Source organism: Lutra lutra, chromosome 8 (genome assembly GCF_902655055.1).
Source record: "Lutra lutra chromosome 8, mLutLut1.2, whole genome shotgun sequence".
Classification (NCBI taxonomy): Eukaryota; Metazoa; Chordata; class Mammalia; order Carnivora; family Mustelidae; genus Lutra; species Lutra lutra.
In genome coordinates, this window is record NC_062285.1 from 114,140,859 (window position 1) to 114,160,327 (window position 19,469).

General features: G+C 42.0%; 1 protein-coding gene across 4 annotated transcripts in view; it reads right to left on the reverse strand.

Moving 5' to 3' along the window:
• Positions 1 to 19,469, reverse strand: part of POC1B (POC1 centriolar protein B) — a 102,306-nt gene that overhangs the window by 67,716 nt on the left and 15,121 nt on the right. For all 4 annotated transcript variants that reach the window (XR_007129349.1, XM_047740779.1, XM_047740777.1 and 1 more), the window contains 2 exons: positions 11,541 to 11,712; positions 6,871 to 7,050 (listed from right to left, as the gene is read on the reverse strand). Coding sequence is in view for 3 of the 4 variants with exons in the window: in XM_047740779.1 (XP_047596735.1) it covers positions 6,871 to 7,050; positions 11,541 to 11,712 (352 nt within the window). In the remaining variant the exon portion in view is untranslated. The remainder of the gene's footprint in view (positions 1 to 6,870; positions 7,051 to 11,540; positions 11,713 to 19,469) is intronic.

The following is a 19,469-nucleotide window of genomic DNA, read 5'->3' on the forward strand; positions in this document are numbered from 1 at the left end:
CCGGATATGGACCCTCAACTCTATGGTCAAATAATCTTTGACAAAGCAGGAAAAAATATACAGTGGAAAAAAGACAGTCTCTTCCAATAAATGGTGCTGGGAAAACTTGACAGCTATGTATACAAGAGTGAAATTCAACCATTCTCTTATACCATACACAAAGATAAACTCAAAATGGATAAACTCAATGTGAGGCAGTAATCCATCAGAATCCTAGAGAAGAACATAGGCAGTAATCTCTTCAACATCAGCCACAGCAACTTCTTTCAAGATATGTCTCCAAAGGCAAAGGAAACAAAAATGAAAACGAATTTTTGGGACTTCATCAAGATCAAAAGCTTCTGCACAGCAAAGGAAACAGTCAACAAAACAAAGAAGCAACCCACGGAACGGGAGAAGATATTCACAAATGACAATACGGACAAAGGGCTGATATCCAAGGTCTGTAAAGAACTCCTCAAACTCAACACACACAAAACAGATAATCATGTCCAAAAATAGGCAGAAGACATGAACAGACACTTCTCCAATGAAGACATACAAATGGCCATCAGACACATGAAAAAACGTTCATCATCACTAGCCATCAAGGAAATTCAAATCAAAACCACATTGAGATACCACCTTACACCAGTAAGAATGGCCAAAATCAACAAGACAGTAAACAACAAGTGTTGGAGAGGATGTGGAGAAAGGGGAATTCTCTTACACTGTTTGTGGGAATGCAAGTTGGTGCAGCCACTTTGGAAAACAGTGTGGAGATTCCTCAAACAACTGAAAATAGAGCTACCCTATGACCTGCAATGGCATTAGTAGGTATTTACCCCAAAGATACTGATGTAGTGAAAAGAAGGACCATCTGTAATCCAATGTTTATAGCAGCAATGGCCACAGTTGCCAAGCTGTGGAAAGAACCAAGATGCCCTTCAACAGACGAATGGATAAAGAAGATATGGTCCATATCTACAATGAAGTATTATGCCTCCATCAGAAAGGATGAATACCCAACTTTTATATCAACATAGATGGGACTGGAAGAGATTCTGCTGAGTGAAATAAGTCAAGCAGAGAGAGTCAATTATCATATGGTTTCGCTTATTTGTGGAGCATAAGGAATAACACAGAGGACATGGGGAGATGGAGAGAAGAAGGGAATTGGGGGGAAACTGGAGGGGGAGATGAACCATGAGAGACTGTGGACCCTGAAAAACAATCTGAGGGTTTTGAAGGGGCGGGGCTGGGAGGTTGGGTGAGCCTGGTATTATGGAGGGCATGTATTACATGGAGCACTGGGTGTGGTGCATAAACAATGAATTCTGGAACACTGAAAAGAAATTTAAAAAAAATAAATTAAAAAGAAAACAGGTAAAAAAGAAAAAAGAAATCCACCTAGAACCACAAGGTAGACAAGGTGAGATAAAGGCATTCTATAAAAGAGTAGGTGAGCTCAGTACAAAATTATCAATCTGAACAGGGATTGGGAAAAAGATGGAAAAAAAAAGTGAAGTCCCATACACATTCTCCATCACAACATGCATGTACAGTCCTCTTTTATTTGATATTAAAAATCCACAGAAATGACTCTTCCTTGAAGAAGCCCATGAAAACTCCCACCTAAGCTACCTGCACACCCCTCACTGATTCATTCAACCCACATTTTTACACAACTCCTCTGAGCTTTCCCCACTCCATACTAACATGGTGGTGCTTCTCATACTGTGTAAGACTCCATCTCCAACACTCGTCCCCGCCCCCTGCCCCCCCTCACTGGCTTCCCGCCTTCAGGCAAGGTCACCTGAGCAGAGATGCCTTGTCACCGGGATATAAGAGCACCCTGCAACCCAGCACTCTCTATCTGGTTACCCTAGAGAATTTTTCTGCAGAGCACATATCACTGACATATTTTTTTAATTGTCTACCTCCCTTTGGTAGAAGGAACTCTACAAGACTGGGAATTTTGGTTTGCTTTCTATGGTAGCTACAGAATTTAGAACAGTGCTTGTCAAGGGAATACAATAGGAATAAAATACTTGTAACTCAAAATCTGACAGGGAAGTGAGGCTGAAGCAGACAGATCTCCTCAAAGGGACAATGCAGTGGCATAAAGGACTTCGGATAAGCTGGGCTTGGGAGAGTCAGAAACATCTCCTGGAGGGTGAGATACAGAGCAGGACTGTGAAGGGAGCATGGATTCAGGGGGCACTGCAGACAGGGCAGGCAGCATGTGGAAAAGGCAGAGAGTATAACGGAACATCGCACACGGGAACTCTGCATAGAGGCAAGAAGGGGATGGTGACAGGGACAAAAGACAAGGTTGTAACAGGAAGGCAGAGCAGAGGCGCCAGGGCAAGGAATCACTGAGTGGTTTTAACCTGAGGAGCCCTGTGACTGGATCTGCATTTCACCAGGGTCTCCATGGAGACTGCAGAGCGCTGGTGGGGGTGGGGTGGGGAAGGAAGGCAAATCTGTGGAGAGGGTACATCACCGGGTGCCACAATAACTCCCACTTTTCCAAAACACTGTTCCACTATCACATCTTATAGAAAGTGCCTTTAAAAAATAAAGTGAGAATTTCTAAGGCTGGTTTCTCACACGCACATACACGCCCACATGCAAACACCTGCTAATAAAACCAGGTATAACCCTTTCCAGAAACCGCAGCAGGTAATTACACAGCAATGTTTTCTCTCTCCAGCTCACAGTCTGCTGCCCCAAAGTCAGCTCTTTGCCCGCACTGTCCTTCAGCAGCCACAGGTTTAAATAAGCCTAAGGGGCTCTTGGCTGGTTCTGTCAGAAGGGTATGTGACTCTTGATCTCAGGGTCATAAATTCAAGCCCCACTTGGGGTGTAGAGATTACTAAAACAAATAAATAAACTTAAGGAAAAAAAGAAGGAAGGAAAAAGAAAATAAGCCTGACAGAGAAATCCCAAGGCAAGGGCATGCCGTTCTAACAAGACTCACTAACTCCTGTAGGCAGGAGATGTCCTGTTCCAGGCGGCAAGCCTGAGCTCAATGCCCTCCGCTGGGGCTGGAGAGTAGGCCTTGCCAGCATGGTACATAACATAATGAGGGACTGCGGGGGAGTACTGGTTCCTCGGGGAATACTTGGCACCGTCTCCAGAAAACAGAACAGATGCTAGGCAGACAGAAAAGCAGGGTTCAACCATCACCTCCTCCTCTCTAAGTGATGAGGGAGAATGTTTTTAGGGGCTCTTCCCCAATACCTAAGTCTCTCCCTAACCAGTGCTGTCCAGCCGGAGGAATGGCAGGCTTCTGGCATCACTCAGTTCTGCACACAGTCTCTCTCATCCCCACAAGTCTATTTGAGATGCCCCATTACCCTCACCTCCCACTGGGCTGAGAGCTGTAGACTGACTTGCCGAAGAGTAATGATGTCGCACAGGGAGGCCTATGAGTCTTGGCCCAGCTCATGCCAACACTCTAAAGCAAGCATGCTGTGGGATGTAAGACCAATTAGCAGAGAGCTCCAGAAAGATCAGTCTTCCTCCCCATTCCAAGCCCTCTGGTATCTCCGTGTCACCTGGAGGATGAAGTCCAAAGTCTTTTCATGACATCCATGACACTGAGCCTTCCCCAGCTCTCCCCCCTCCACCCCACTTCTCATTTCACTCCTCACACCTGGCAACAGCTGAATAATTAATGTTCCCAGAGCACAAAACCTTTCCCCAGGCCACAGTGCCTACTCTGGCTGATTTCCACCGTGAATGGCTTGCCACCCTTCCCCATCTGACAAGACGCTGCTGCCTCTACTCCTGCCTGTCTTTGTCGGTCGGTGCTGGGCCTGAAATGCCTCCCCAGCTTCTCCTCATGCAGGTCTAGTTCAGTGCCCCACTGCCCAATCCCTTATCACCCTGTGCATCACCTTCCCACAGGATACATTAAGTTTATAATTTTTATAAGTATAATTTGTATCCATTTTTTCCCATTGAACTATAAAATATAAAAGCCCCTTGAGGCCCAGACTGTGGATCTCTATCTACCTAACACGCAGCACAGATATGTGGTACATAGCAGGGCTATGCTCATTAAAGGAATATTGTGAAAACCAGAATTTTACATTATTGGTGACCTTTTCAACATTTCCTAAGTTCTTCTGTCTTATATCAGCAATAACTGTTCTTCTGCATGTATATTATACTAGATGATTCATTACAAGGGCAAGGAATAAAATACCTCCTTGAATTTACTACAGGAAAAATTTTGTCTTATCTGAACAACTTGATAGGATTTCTTTTTGTTGTTAGAATATGAAAGTACGTCAGCCACCATCATCCCATTAATACCGTGGCTGCAGGAAACTCAGTCTAAACCTGCCAGATTTGCACTAAGCAAGGTTACATGGTTCTAGATAGAATCATCTCTTCATTCCCTCTGATTGTGTTACAGTTATTACAAACCACCTTAAATTATTTTAGGAAGGAAATAGAGACACTCAGGACACACTAGAGAAATAACAGCTATCATTCATTGTTTTTGCTTCTGATGAGCTCCTTGATGAAGATAATAGAAACTAGTGTCTTTGCTAAACACATCCAGAGTCAGTCCTAGTGGGAGCTGAATAATGACTCCCAGGCCCCCGCCTAGTCTCCTGTCCTCTGTCTGTTCTCCGGATCTGATGCACGGGACGATCAATTCTCTGTTCATAACATCATTGAATAAATCAATACAAATGAGCTGACCAGCCTCTTGGGACCACCACACATGTCACCTCCTTAGGCAGAAAACAATTATCAACTCAAGTTTCACAATATCTTTAAAAAGGAAACAAAATTGTGATGTCCAATGATGATGAGGAAGAGGATGACTAAAGATTTATCTAGTGATTACTCTGTGGGAGGCATGATTCTAAAAGTTCCACATATATTTACTCATTTAAATACCATGACAACCTGTGTAGCAGGTTATTATTATCCTAATTTTACAGGTAAGAAAACTAAGGCACTGAGTAGTTAGATAAACTTCCATAAGGTCACACAGCTGGTAGTTGGTGGAGCTAGAATTTTAACCTATATATTTAGGTCCCAGGCCCAGGTTCTTGACCACACAGCTCTCTGGCATATACAGAAATAAGACTGAGATGGCCAGAGCCAAAAGTAGCGGAGACCTTTTGAAGGGGAAAAAAAACAAAACAAAAAAAAACTATTGACTAAAAGTATGACCTTCTGTCTTTTTTATTTTCCTTAGACTCATCCCTAGATTATAATCAACACCTGAACAATAATGTTCCACTGAGAGCATGCGAACAGGAACGTGGGATGTAAGGCGAGACAGACAGGGCTGGGCTCCCCCTCCCCCATATCCTGGCTGGAGATGTCATCACACATTGTTTCCTCCAGTGTACACCAAGTCTGCTGGCTGCAAGCTTCACAGATTGTCCCCTAATGGCCATGACTATGCTAGCCCCCTCCTTTTGCGAGCTGTCCTCTCTCTCTACCACCAGAATGCATGGTTGGTATGTACTCTCACCCCTCAGCCAGCCGGGGTCACTGGTCTCATCGGGCGCCTGCCTAACCTGACACAACCAGTGTCTCACTGCCTGAAGGGATGGGCACAGGATCCAAGCTGAGAGCTGCCCCTGGCACTTTTCTAACTGGTGTCAGGAGGAGCTTTTCTTGTCCAGTCACAGAGCTGTGAGGACTTCGCCAAGAGCTGGCAGTGACCTCAGCAGCGGGGTGTTTGAGAGAATAGAGCTGGCGTCTATGGAGGTCTACAGTGACGCTGGAGGCATTGGAGTCCCTGCTTCTAGTGTTCCCTGTCTTCACTCCAATTCACTCCAATGTTACCAAACATCAGCTAATTAACCACCTTGAGAGGAAAAAAATAGTTTCTTTGGGTTTTTATCACTTTCAACTAGATGAGTGCTAATTTTAACTCTGAAACTCAGTTCCCTTATCTGCAAAACTAGGAAAATAAAACAATAGTCCTATCTTGCCATGGCAGTTGGGGAAATATTTTAAGTACTTTAGCAGTGTGTCTTAAGAACAGAAAGGGACACCTACAATAGCACTTGTCCCAGTAGACTACTGAGAAAGACTGTGGTCATTCTTAGTTCCTCTCTTTGTCTCTCACATCCTATGTGACAGCAAGTAGTGTTGCTTATCCCTTCAAACTATGTCTAGACTCCAATCACTTCTTGAAGTCTCCACTGCCACCACTCTGGTCCAAGCCCAGATGTGAACCACTACACATAACCTCCAAGCAACACCCCCTGCTTCTGCCCTGACTTTGACAGTCCATTTTCCACAAAGAAATCAGAGCAACCCCACAAAACATTGGTCAGGGAGATGAAACGCGCTCCAGTGGCATCTTGCCTCACTCAGTGCCTGTCAGCTGTTCCTAACCTGGCTGAAGCTTCCCTTGGGGCCTCTCCAATTCCTTCCCCACACTCTGCTCCACACCAGCCTTCTTGCTGGTCCTTCAACAGCCACCAGGCTCCCACCCCAGGGCTTCTGTACTAGTTTCCTGTATCCAGGACATTTCCTTTCCCAAATATATTCAAGCCTTGCCTCCTCCCCCTCAATTAGGTCTCAGCTCAAAGGCCACCCTTTTTGTGATGCAGTCTCTGAACACCCTGTTTAAAACTCCAGCCACCCCTTCCAATCCATTTTCCTACCTGTTTGTTTTCTGTCTCCCCTTTCTAGAATGTCAGCTTCATGACAGTGAGAGGTTCTGACCATTTTGTTTCCTATTCTTCCCAGCACACAGCAGGCGCACAATAAATATTTGCTGAATGAACAAACGAACGAATTTGTCCTCAATCCCCTTTTCTGGGGGTTAGGTGGGGAGGGTAAACATGAACTACAGCAGGGAAAAAATGTGGAAACCTTATGACAAAACTTCATACTTACTTGGCACAGCGTACCCAGTGTGTATGTCGGTACAAGGAATACAAGAAACGTTGGCGATACATGTTCCATACTTTGATGGATTTGTCTTCAGAGGCTGTAGCTAGAAACTGGCCATCGGCTGAAAAGTCTACACTTCGAACTGGAGCTGTATGAGCTTTAAATTCGGAGGATTTCCCTCTCCTGGAAATAAACAGTTCAATATTTGTAACTCTGGGTTTCAATATTATCAACATCTAACCAGCGTACAGACTTTGAAACATAGGAAAATTTAATTCCTAAAAAATTAAGAAAAGTATGAGAAGTTTCTTCATCAACATTCTTTATAGCTGGTTTTATTAGAGTCACAACTGATACTTAACAGGAAAGACCCTGGTGGTTCCACCCAGAAATGCAGTTGCTGTTCTAACTGGAAGCTAGAGAATAGTATTTTGAACAAATCTCGACCATGAATTTTAAGTTACTGTTGTTCCTCCAGAAAGAGCAAAAAATAGTTTAAAGAACCTGCAACCTAGAAAAACTAAGACAGGTTAAATGAATAGCTCCAAGGAAGCGCTTTCAGACTAAGGTCACATGTGGACTGGCAGTCTGGGGTGGGAGAGAAGAGATGCCCCTTATGCAATTTTTCCCTCTCCAGGACGTAGTTCTAGGTAATATGACTTTCCTGTTTCCACTTGTGTTTGCACCCACCAGCAATGAGAACTGAGACCCCTGGGGTATATCTAAGGCCATGCTCAGGCCAGGTCCAATCTTACGCTCATAAGCAAAACAAAGGACAAATGGTAATAACACAGTTCTCAACACTGAAATTTCAGATGCTTCTTCTTTTTCTTGACTAGGGTGAGCAAAAGAGAACAGGAAAAGAAGAGATGGAGAAAATGATGTGTGGCATTTAAGGAGAAGCACCAGGAAAAAAACAAAACAAAAAACTTTAAAATAGGAGCAGGCTAGCAGAGAGAGCTGGAGTTCAAAGGTGGCTTTGGGGAAATACTACTTTGTGGTAGCATTCTAAAGTTCCCAAGACACCTCCAAGTGTCTTTCCATTCAGAAAGTCATTTACATGTTTGAAAAACAGCAGGCAACAGAATTTGTAGAGGGAGAAGTCATTCTCAACTGCTCCCCTTCTCTTCCCACATTCAGTAGGCCAACAAATGGACTTATTGATAGTGATATTGCTATCACTGCCCAAATATCCTTTCAGTACCTCTTCTTTCTATCCCAGCTATGCTCACATTAAGGGAGATACACCTTCCATATCCCTCACAGAGATTATCGCAAAAGCTTCCTAACTGGTTTCCCTGCTCTAATCTGTTATCCCCCTCCAGTCCCCAACATACGGTGCTTATTACCTCCCTAAAAGTGCCATTCTATGCATGTAAATCTTAGCCTAAACGTGTCACTGGCTGCCCTCCAAGAAAAGGCACAATGCCCAAGCTCTTCAGCAAGGCGTCCTGCCCTTACACTGAACTTTGGACTCAGAAAAATCCCCGAGCTTCAAACACACCTCTGGCTTTGCACCTGCTGCTTTTTCTTAGCCTGGATTACTTCCTCCACCCCAACAGCCCCCCCTCCCCGCCCCGCTGCCTTGACTGACCCGGGCAGGCTTAACTGCTCCCTGTCTGCTATATCTATTTTACGTATTACATTATACAGAACTTAAAAAAAAAATAGACCTGTTTCTCTTGTATTAAGCCCCAAGTTTTGGGGGTTTTTTTGTTTGTTTGTTTTTGTAGGGTTTTTTTTTTTGAGGACAGGAATGATGATTTATTCATCCCTATAAGATCAGCATCTAGCAAAATATCAGGCATATAAAAAGAGCTCAATACACTTTGTTCAATTCCACTGGGAAGACTCACTACTTAAGGCTCTTAGATCCATCCTGGCTTATCCTTCCAGTGGTCTGTAGAATGTAAAGTGACTTTGTAATAAATCTCCATCACCTGATACATGATATTATACCAGGAAAAACTAAAATTGATATATATTTTTTTAAATAGGAAGGAGCATTCAGGCTCTGGTCTAGTGAAATTTCAAGGGAAAGTTCTATGGGTGGCAGTTAGGAGTACAGTTTGGCCCGAATTCAAGAATATAGCCTAGAGGGGTGCCTGGGTGGCTCAGTGAGTTGGGCCACTACCTTCAGCTCAGGTCATGATCTCAGGGTCCTGGGATCGAGCCCCGCATTGGGCTCTCTGCTCGGCGGGGAGCCTGCTTCCCCCTCTCTGCCTGCTTCTCTGCCTACTTGTGATCTCTCTCTCTGTGTCAAATAAATAAATAAAATCTTAAAAAAAAAAAACAAAGACTACAGCCTAGAAAAGACAAAGACTAGACTGGCATCCACTATGACCAGGAAGCCAGGAGACAGTTGGAATCATTCAAATCCGCCCTGGTCATTAGTTCTGCGCTCCACACTCCATCAGGCTGTCTGGCTGGACATCTTTCTAAAGGGTCTGCCTCTTGGCTCTTGTCTGCTGTGACCCTGGACCCGGTCTCAACAGGAAGCCTATAAGAAACCACCGTAGGAGTGCCTTGTTTGTGCTGCTGCTTAACGGCTCCGTAGGTCCTCACCTTGCCTTGACACTGGTTCTGTGCCCACACATATTTACGTCCCCTTTCTGCCCACATTCTCGTGACTGCCCATGGTGATGGACTCCGGGCCAGAACTGCCTCCACGCTTGGTCCTACTATCTTCCCCTAGCCTGCCAGTGACCAGGTGTGGTGTTTGCAAATGCAGCCGCCTGCCTACTCCCTCTCATCCCTGTACCACACGCTGCTCCCCACCCCACCAGGAGGTGGAATCTACCCATTTCTCTTCCTTCACATCTGGGCTGGCTGTGACCTACTCTGACCAGCAGAGTGAGACAGAAGGGACACTGTGGCAGTGTCAGACCTCGCCCTTCAAAGGCCTAGCCGCTTTCATTTTTACTGTCCTAGAACCCAGCTGCCAGGCTGTAAGGAAGTCCTTATCTGGGTGCAGAGAGGGCATACGGCGGACCAGGGAGCCCCGGCCAACAGCTGGCAGAGGCCGCAGGTGTGAGTGGGGTGCAGGACCCCCCAGCCTAGTGAAACTGAGTGAGTAATGGCTAACATCAAATGGGGCAGAAGAACCATCCAGATAACCCACACATTACGGGAAAGGACAGTTACTGTATTCGGCTAAGTTTTGAGGATGATTATACAGCAATACGGAGCAATCAGTCTCCATCCATGACCCATGACTTCCCTGGCCCACGATGATATGATGTAGAAAGAGGAACCAGAGACATCTACGCAGGCTGAACTGTGGCACTTGATTAGCCCGTACCAATTAACGACCGTGCATGGTAAGCATTTCTACCCTTGTATGGCGCTTATTCACTGAGAGCTCCTTGAATGAGTAGTGGGAGATGGAAGCTGTGTTGTGCTGAAGACAGTACAACCACTAGCCTTAAATCCCCAAAGTTAAGGATTTTAGAAAACGCTCTCCCTTTTGGGCTCCGAGCCAGTCTCCCGCCCTCGTAGCTACCCTGTACCCTGCCACCCTGCCACCCACAGCGTCATGAGAACACGCTGTTTCTCTTGAGTAGTTTTCACCATCAGGATGATGTTCAGTTTCTCAGCGTGGAGTTTCCATGGGTGGTGGCAGAAAACAAAGTGCCTCCTGGCAGGAAAATGCCCTGAGAATGTCCATGTGGGGGTACCTGAGACTGCTCAGTCGCGCACCACAAATCCAGTCCTGCCCCAGCAGCGCCAAGGCAAATGCTCAAACTCTTATTTACGGCGGGAAATGGTGTGTGGGATTTGTTCTAAAAATACTCTAGCTAAAAAAAGAGAGAGAGAGAGAGAGAGAGAGAGAGAGAGAGAGCGCGCGGGGTGGGGGGGTATGGGTGAAATCACTGATAAATGCTGATACTGAGAGCTGCTGGGCGTGGTGGAGGAATATGGAGGGCGGGGAGGGATCACTGTGCTACTCCTTCTGTTTTCATGTGTGTTTGAAAACATATAATTAAAAAAGGACTTCAAAAAAAGAATTCAAAGGCTTTTAAAAAAATCATGGCTCAATAATTGCTTAAAATAGATAAGCTATCAGCTAGGATTTTAAAAGCCTCTTAAAGAGGGATTTGTTAGACTAGAATAGGACTTTACACAAACACAGTGATTTATACATTTGTCAGAAACTTTCTTTAGCCAGAAAACTCCAGAGCCCAATAATATATGATATGCACCAAAAGTCAGTTCTGCAACAGGGATTAACAGATATCCAAAGGCCCCCCAAAGATCCACAAATGGGTGATAGTAGGTTAATAAACTATGAAATTTCAGTTATAATGTCGATATGTGTCTCTCTAGGGAGACAATCTGAAGTTTACAATAGATTTATAAAGGGATAGATAACCAGCCCCCTGTCAAAAAAAAAAAAAAAAAGACGAAAAAACAAACCTTAAGTATATTTCCATGGTTAGACATAGATTTCAAAAAGAAGAGATAATTGTGAGTTAAAGATGGGGAAAAAACAGTATGAAGGAGTTTGCTAACTTTACAACAAGGGTGCCACGTCTTGCACGTGACTCAGACTAGGTGCAGTGCAGATACTGGGAGTGCAGGCATTCCTGAGAAGTGCAGAAGGAACTGCCAGGCTCATTTTCGTTCACATTCCTAAATCCAGAGCGCATCAGGTATTTCTTTATTTCTCTTACTTATCAGGAATCCACAGTCTGACAGTTCTGTCCCGTGAAGCAGATGCCAATAAGTTTCCATGTGGGGAAAACTGCACGCTGGTTACAACATCCTTGTGACCCACAAATCTGAAAGCTCTGGCTTGTGGCTTGCAATTCCATAGCATGAGAAATGTATCCCAAGAAGCAGTAGCTATCAGGAGAGAGAAGAACAAACCATGACTGTTAACATGCAAATGTAGGCGTGTCTCATTACAATGGGCAGGATATCTAGTAACAAGATGTCCAGGTAACACAGGGGCTTGGGGTTGTAAGGCTGACCAGATGATGGAAAAAGTATTTTCAAAAGTCACCCAGAGCTACATCATTAATATGCAAGTTTGGCTGCATCCTATGCAACCACAAGTCAAGATTACTGCCCTTGCATCTGGTTGGAGCACGATGACAAGTTACTAGAAGGCAGCAGCACAGCATAACACAGCCTGCAGGACTAGGAGAGGTTCTGTCTCTAACTCTCAGGGCAACTGGGAAAGTTACATAACCTCTGTGTCACACAAACTGAATGCTTTTCCTGAGAGGGCTGGCTGAGATGAGTATTTAAAACTGTTTAGATAGAGAGAATTTCACACTTAAGAGGAAACACATAACAGTGTAAAGAAGATTAATATACCCTTTGCCAGATCTACCTGTTGTTAATGTTGTGCCCCATTTGGCTTATAACTGACTCTTTGCTCATTTGTGCTCCCTCTTTCTCTCCATATGCAAGTGAGCTTGTACACACACACACACACACACACACACACACACTTTTCTTTCCCTGAACCATTTGGAAGTAAATACACCATCATGGCATCTTTATTCCTAAATATTTCATTGTGCTTTTCTAAGAATAAGGATACTCTCTTATATGCCCGTAACACTATCAACTTCAGGAAGCTGATCACTTATAATAATTGAATCTACCAACAGTGTTCCCATTCTGTTAACTGACCCAGTAATGTCTTTTATAGCTGGATAAGGGATCTTGAAAGTCTCTTTCTGCTCTGTTATGACATTCTACAATTAATCAAAGAATCGTGTATATTAAGCCATAGCTTAAGGCTTTAAGGAAATAAAAACAAATGCAACCAATAGTGGAAATAAATGCCTCAGACAAAGAATGAACAAATAAATAAATGAAAGATCAATCTAACTCTTGTCCCCAAATCAAATTTTATATATACATGTAGCCCCCAAATTGCACCAATAATAGGAACCAGATCAATGAGAAATACTGTCTAGATTGCAGAATTCTAGAAAAAAATGCAACTTTATAAATGTGAAATACAACTAGTATTACTGTTAGAAGAGAATATAAAGTCACTGAAAACCTTCTACTTTCTTTAGCCATAGATAACATTTGCCTGGCCTTGGCCTATGTGTTGTTCCCATATAAAATAGTTAAAGTGAATTTTAAAGTTTCAGGCTATAATGCTGTATACTAACCCCATTTTAAAAAATACAAAAAGCTCATGTTCCACCTCAATTCGTAAGATTATTAAATATTTATATTAGAGTCTGAATGATCTGGAGCTAATATAGACAAAATAGGGAAAACAATGTATTATCGCACGCATTATGCTAAGGACCCTATTCGAGTTCTAAAGTATTATGCTGCAAATAAGATCTACAAAAAGAAATAAGACACAATCCCTTACCTCAAGGAATCACAACATTATAGAGGAGACAGTTCAATAATAATAATATACATGCTCAGAGGACTTTTACAAATGATTCATTCTATTTTCTGTAGCTCGAACTCCTCTTTATCTAATGTGCCCACTCCCCCACTGGCAAGCACATTATGTTCTTCGTAGTTATTGGTCTGTTTCTTTATTTGTTCATTCATTTGTTTTGTTTTTTAGATACCATATGATATCGTTTGTATATGAAAATATATGAAAATATACAAACGATATCATATGGTATCTGTCTTTATCCAACTTATTTCACTTAGCATAACACCTTTGAGGCCCATACATGTTGTCAAAAATGGTAAGATTTCATTCTTTTTATATGGCTGAGTAAGATTCCTGTGTGTGTGTGTGTGTGTGTGTGTGTACCACATCTTTATCTACTCATCTATCAGTGGACACTTGGGTTGCTTCCATATCTTGGCTATTACAAATAATGCTGCAGGTCACAGAGGTACATTTATCATTTTAAATTAGTGTCCTTATTTTCTTTGGGTAAATACCTAGTAATGGAATTACTCGATCATATATTTCTAATTTTTTGGAGGAATCTCCATACTGTTTTTCATAGTAGCTGCATAATTTATGATCCCATCAACAGTACATGAAGGTTCCTCTTTCCTCATATCCTCAAAACACTTATTTCTTGTCTTTTCATTTTCTAGCCATTCTGACAGGTTTAAGGTGATATCTCATTGTGGTTTTGATTTGTATTTCCCTCATAATTAGTGATGTTGAGTATCTTTCCATATGACTGTTGGCCATCTGTATGTTTTCTTTGGAAAAAATGTCTATTTAGCTCCTCTGCCCATCTTTCAATCAGATTATTTGTTTTGGGGGTGTTAAGTTGCATAAGTCTTTTATATATTTTAGATACTAATCCCTTATCAGATATATCATTCGCAAATATATTCTCCCATTCACTAGGTCGCCTTTTTGTTTTGTTGGTGGTTTCCTTCACTGTGCAAGAGCTTTTTATTTTGGTGTAGTCCCAATAGTTTACTTGAGCTTTTGTTTTTCTTGCCTGAGGAGACATATCTAGAAAAGTGTTGCTAAAAGCTGATGTCAAAGAGTTTACTGTCGATATTTTCTTTTAGGACTTTTATGCTTTCTGGGCTCACATTTAGGTCTTTAGCCCATTTTTTTCACTGAAATTGAATTTTTATTCCAAATGACTCTAATGGCTAGAAAGACAACAGACAAAACTGAAAATGATTTGTTTAACCAGGAATTAGAAGTAGTTGATTTCAGGAGAACAAACAGTGCAATGACAGATAGCAATGGTACTCTAACAACAGTTATCACTAAGAAAGCATAAAAATAATCCATGTCCTTCTGATACACAATCTGGATGTGCAGCATGTACAGCAAATAACATCAAAAGAAAGAAAAGAGGAAAGAAAAGAAAAAGAGGGGACAAATCCACAAAATTCCAAACCTCAGAAATTAACACTCATTTAAGCACACAGTAGTGAAGGTTTTTGGAAGCAAAATTTTCATAGTTCTTAAAATGGAAGTCTTCAAAAGCACTTCTTCAAATTCAAATGCTAAAAACAATGAAGAAAGCACAGTTGCACTGGCTTAAAAGAGCTGCTGCCTGTTGCAAAGATGATGATCAGTCCTACTTCCAAATCCAGTGAGATCTGATGAATCTGACACAGAATGAAGAGGCCGCCTGGCAGGCACTGATATCACTGGGAAAGAGTTCACTAATAATATCATACATGTTCAGAGGATTTTCATATATTCTTCATTCTTAGTGTTATGTGGAGTGGTTAGTGATCCTCCCTGGGAAAGGGCTTTTTAAAAAAATATTTTATTTATTTGAGAGAGAGAGAGAGACAGTGTGTGTGAGTGGGGAAGGGCAAAGAGAGAAGGAGAAAGAATCTGAAGCAGACTCCGCACTGAGCACAGACCCTGAGATCATGGCCTGAGCTGAAACCAAGAGTCGACGCTTCACCAACTGAGCCACCCGGGTGCCTGTGGAAAGGGCATCTGAGCACAGACTTGAGTGCAGTGCAGTGAGGAGGGCTTCAGGCTGACACGTGGAGGAAGAACGCTCTCTGGGCAGAACAAACCCCACGCCTGATTGCCCAAGTCAATAACGTATTTGAAAGACTGAGGAACAGCAAGGAGACCAGCATGTCCACTGTGGAGAGCAGAAAATGAGAACAGTGGGGCAAAAGCTGAGAAGAAAGCAAATTCCAGGCAAAGAGCCACAGGAAGACATGTCTATTCCATGCTAAGTGCAGTGGGAAACTTTGAAGGATTTTGAGCAAGGGGGGACCTCATGATCTGAGTTAAGAAAATTACCACTCTTACAGTAAGAAAAGGGTAGTCTTCACAAAAAAATGATGTTGGGTCAACTGGATATTATAAGGGGAAAGAATGTATCTTGGCTTTTACCTTTTATACTAAACACAAAAATAATTCTATATAGAGTACAGATCTAAAAAATGGGATAGGTAAAATGACAGGCTTTTAGACTAGAACATGGGAGAATACCTTCATGACCATTGGGGTAGGCAACAAACAGGACATCAAAATGATTAATTACTAAAGGAAAAGCAATAATCTGTACTACACCAAAATTAAGAAACTGTGTTCATGGAAAGATACTACCAAGTGAGTGAAAAGGCAGGCCACAGAGTGGAAGAAGATATCCACATTGAACACAGATTCTGTAAAGAACCCTACAAATCAATAAGAAAGAGCAAGAAAATAGGTAAAGGGCTTAAATAGTCACTTCATAGAGGAAGATACCCAAATGGTCAACAAACATATGAAAAGGGAGTCCATTCCATGAGTAGCTCAGCAGTACAAGTGTAATGAACACAGTGCACTGCACAGTTCACTACACACTCGTCAGAAGGACTACAATGAAAGAGAGAAATGATACCGAACCTTGATGAGGATGTGGGACACCTGGACCTCTCACTTAATGCTGAGGGTTATAACCATTTCAGAAAATTGTTATGAGTATCTGCTGAAACTGAATATACATTGACCGTTTGACTCAGCGGTTCCACTCCTAGATATATCCCTGACAGTAATTCTTATGTATGTTTAGCAAAAGATGCATAATAATAATATTTGTGGCAATAGGATCCAAAATAGACTAAAAATAAAAACCCAACTATCCATAAAAGATGGATGCCTAAACGTCATATATCCACACTGTGTACCTCTTGTATAATGAAGTTTCATTTTATAGGAAGTTCAAGAAATAGTAAAACTAATCAACGGAGTTAGAAACCAGTATACGGATTATTGGGGGACAAGAAGGGAGGACAGTGGCTGCAAGGGAGCACAGGGGACTTCTGGGGTACTGGCTTTGGGTGTTGGTTAAATGGTCATGTCACATTGTGAAAATTTATCAAGTTGTCCAATTTGGTTACATATCTTATACTCCAATGAAACATTTAGGAAAAAAAATTTAAATATCACCCTGATTGCTCTATGCAGAATACACACAGGGCAGAGAGACAAAATTGAAGAAGGTGGTTGTTTGGACTAAACTAGAGGCCATGGAAGTGGGAGAAGGAGTCAAAATTAAGATATATTTAAAGGTAGGGGCACCTGGGTGGCTCAGTTGGTTAAGGGTTCAACTCATGATTCTGGCCCAGGTCATGACCTTGGGGTTGTGAGATTGATTCTTTAACTCACCGAAGATTTGCAGGGTCCCTAACAATATGATAAGAGGTCCGGGAAAAAATGGTATTATAGGATGCTCATGGTGATGCAAAAATTAATGGGGTAAGGTGGGCTCAGAGGGATAAGAATAAGAAGCTTAAATGAGAAGGTGACACAGGGTAGGGCTCAAGCCTTCAAATATTTCATCAGAAGAGGAAAAGAGCATCTTAACCAGAGTGGGTGCTCAAAAATTAGTCGATGGTTGCATGCCCACATTAAAGCAGTACTTGCTGTTCTGGTGAAGGGAAGTGAGAAAGCAGAAAGAACAAGTGCTTCACGGGCAGGGACAACCCAACCTCTGGGCAAGGTGGCACTTCAGAGGCCCTATATTATGAAACACCAGAAGCAGAGATGTCTGATCGCCACTGTGTGGCTCAAGGTACACTCTAGATTTCTTCTGAATTTTTCCTCCTTACTTCCTTACCTGATCCCACCAAATTCTCATACCATGATAATAAAAGGTATTGGACTATCAATGTCAATGTTGCATAGTGTCAACGTGGAATTTACTCTCATACATTTCTACTGAGCCACACCTTATATAAACATTACTACATAATTTCAAATGTCAAGGCTTCATCATCTGATTGGTCTGTTTTGAGATAAAATGTCAAAGGCAGGAAGCTAACAGAAAAGGTTAACTAGTAAATCTACTCATTTAAAAAAAACTATTTATATTCTATAACAACAAGTCACTGTTTCAAGAAATCCTCATTAGGACAAAAGAAAAAACAAAGAGCACGCTGGGTCTCTGGAGTAACAAGGAACAAACTAACGGAGAACATGTTTGCTTTCCACAATGTCCAAAAGTTACTGTGTCACCCTAAGTAGCAATAACTTTAGTCAGCCGAAGATCTCTCACTCCTTGATTTGCCCAAAGCTGAAGTGATTCAGAAGTCTGCTCTGTCAGAAATACTAAATCCTGGAAAGAAATGGTGCTGCCTCCAGTTTTTGAGTTTGTTGTTGAATTGTCTTATCTTTTCAATTGGTAATACATGTACCTGACACTGGTATTTACCCACATCTCCTTCCAGACCTTGGCTACCCAGTTCCCCTCCTAGAAGCAGCCAGTGTTAACGAAGGCTTGAATATCCTTCTGTGTGCTTAAACAAATCCATGTCTATTCACGTGTCCTTTTTATGCAAATGGTAACATGTTATTCTTGCCATTCTGCATTTTGCTTCTGCATCTTCTTCTCCGCCAGCCCACATAGTGTATATATTGGAGGTCGCGTTTTATCAGTACATAGAACTGTCTTATTTTTTTCCTCCCTAGTTGTGATAATTTATTTTATTTATTTTGATTTATTTATTTTGATAATTTCAAGCTTACAGAATAGTTACAAAGGTCATACAGGAAACTCCCTTGTATCTTCCACCTTAGACTTTTGCCCCCCCCCCTTTATTTTTAAGATTTTATTTATTTATTAGAGAGAGAGAGTGCAAGCATGAGCAGGGGGAGACAGAGCAGCAGAAGGAGAGGGAGAAATAGGATCTTCCCTAAGCAGGGAGCCTGACATGGGGCTCGATCGCAGAATCCTGGATCATGACCTGAGCTGAAGGCAGACGCCTAACCAACTGAGCCACCCAGGTGCCCCGATTTGTGTCTTTATTGACACTCTGCTTTATATTTTCTCTCCAAAAACTCTTACACATGCATATTTCTTAACTATTTGAAAGTTAGAAACATAATGTCTCTTTACCACCACATGCTCCAGTATGCGGTTCCTAAGAACAATGATATTCCATTGACATAAATCATAGTACAGTTAACAAAGCCAGGAAATTAAAGGCTATTTAATATATTCTTAATACGTATCCACAATCTATATACAGACCTTGTCAATGAGAGGTGTTTTCCCCCAGTCCATGCTGTAATTCAAGGACATGCACTGCATTAAATGCCAAGTGTCTTTGGTCTCCTCTAAACCGGGAAGATTTCCTAAGTCATTTTTTCTCTATTGACCTTGATATTCTTAAAGACTACAGACCCGTTATTTTTGTGGGGTGTTCATCAATCTTCTTCTTGGTGCTCCTCATGATTAGAGTCAGGCTATATATTTTTGATAGGAAATTCACAAGTTTTATTGTGTCCTTATTATATTAGGGTGTATGTGATGTCTATCTGTCCCAATTTTGGTGAGATTTACTTTCATCACTTGGTTTAGGTGGTTTTGCCTAGTGAAGTTAGTATTGTTCCCCTCTGTAATCAATAAGTTGTTTGTGGGGACGATACTTTAGGACTAGATAGACCCTTTCCCTTAATAAGCTATCACAACTAATTTTAGCACCCTTAATGCTCTTCTAACACATCCTTCTTTCTATAACTTACTAATTAGAAATTATATTAATAATTTAACTAATGAACTAATATATAATTAATTTTTTATTGCAAGGAAGAACTTCCCCTTTTCCTCTATTTCTCTACTTATTCACTAACTTATTCATCAATATGGACTCAGATTATAATCCATAGCTATCATTATTTATTTTGACTCTCACACCGTCTAAAATTTGGCGAGAGT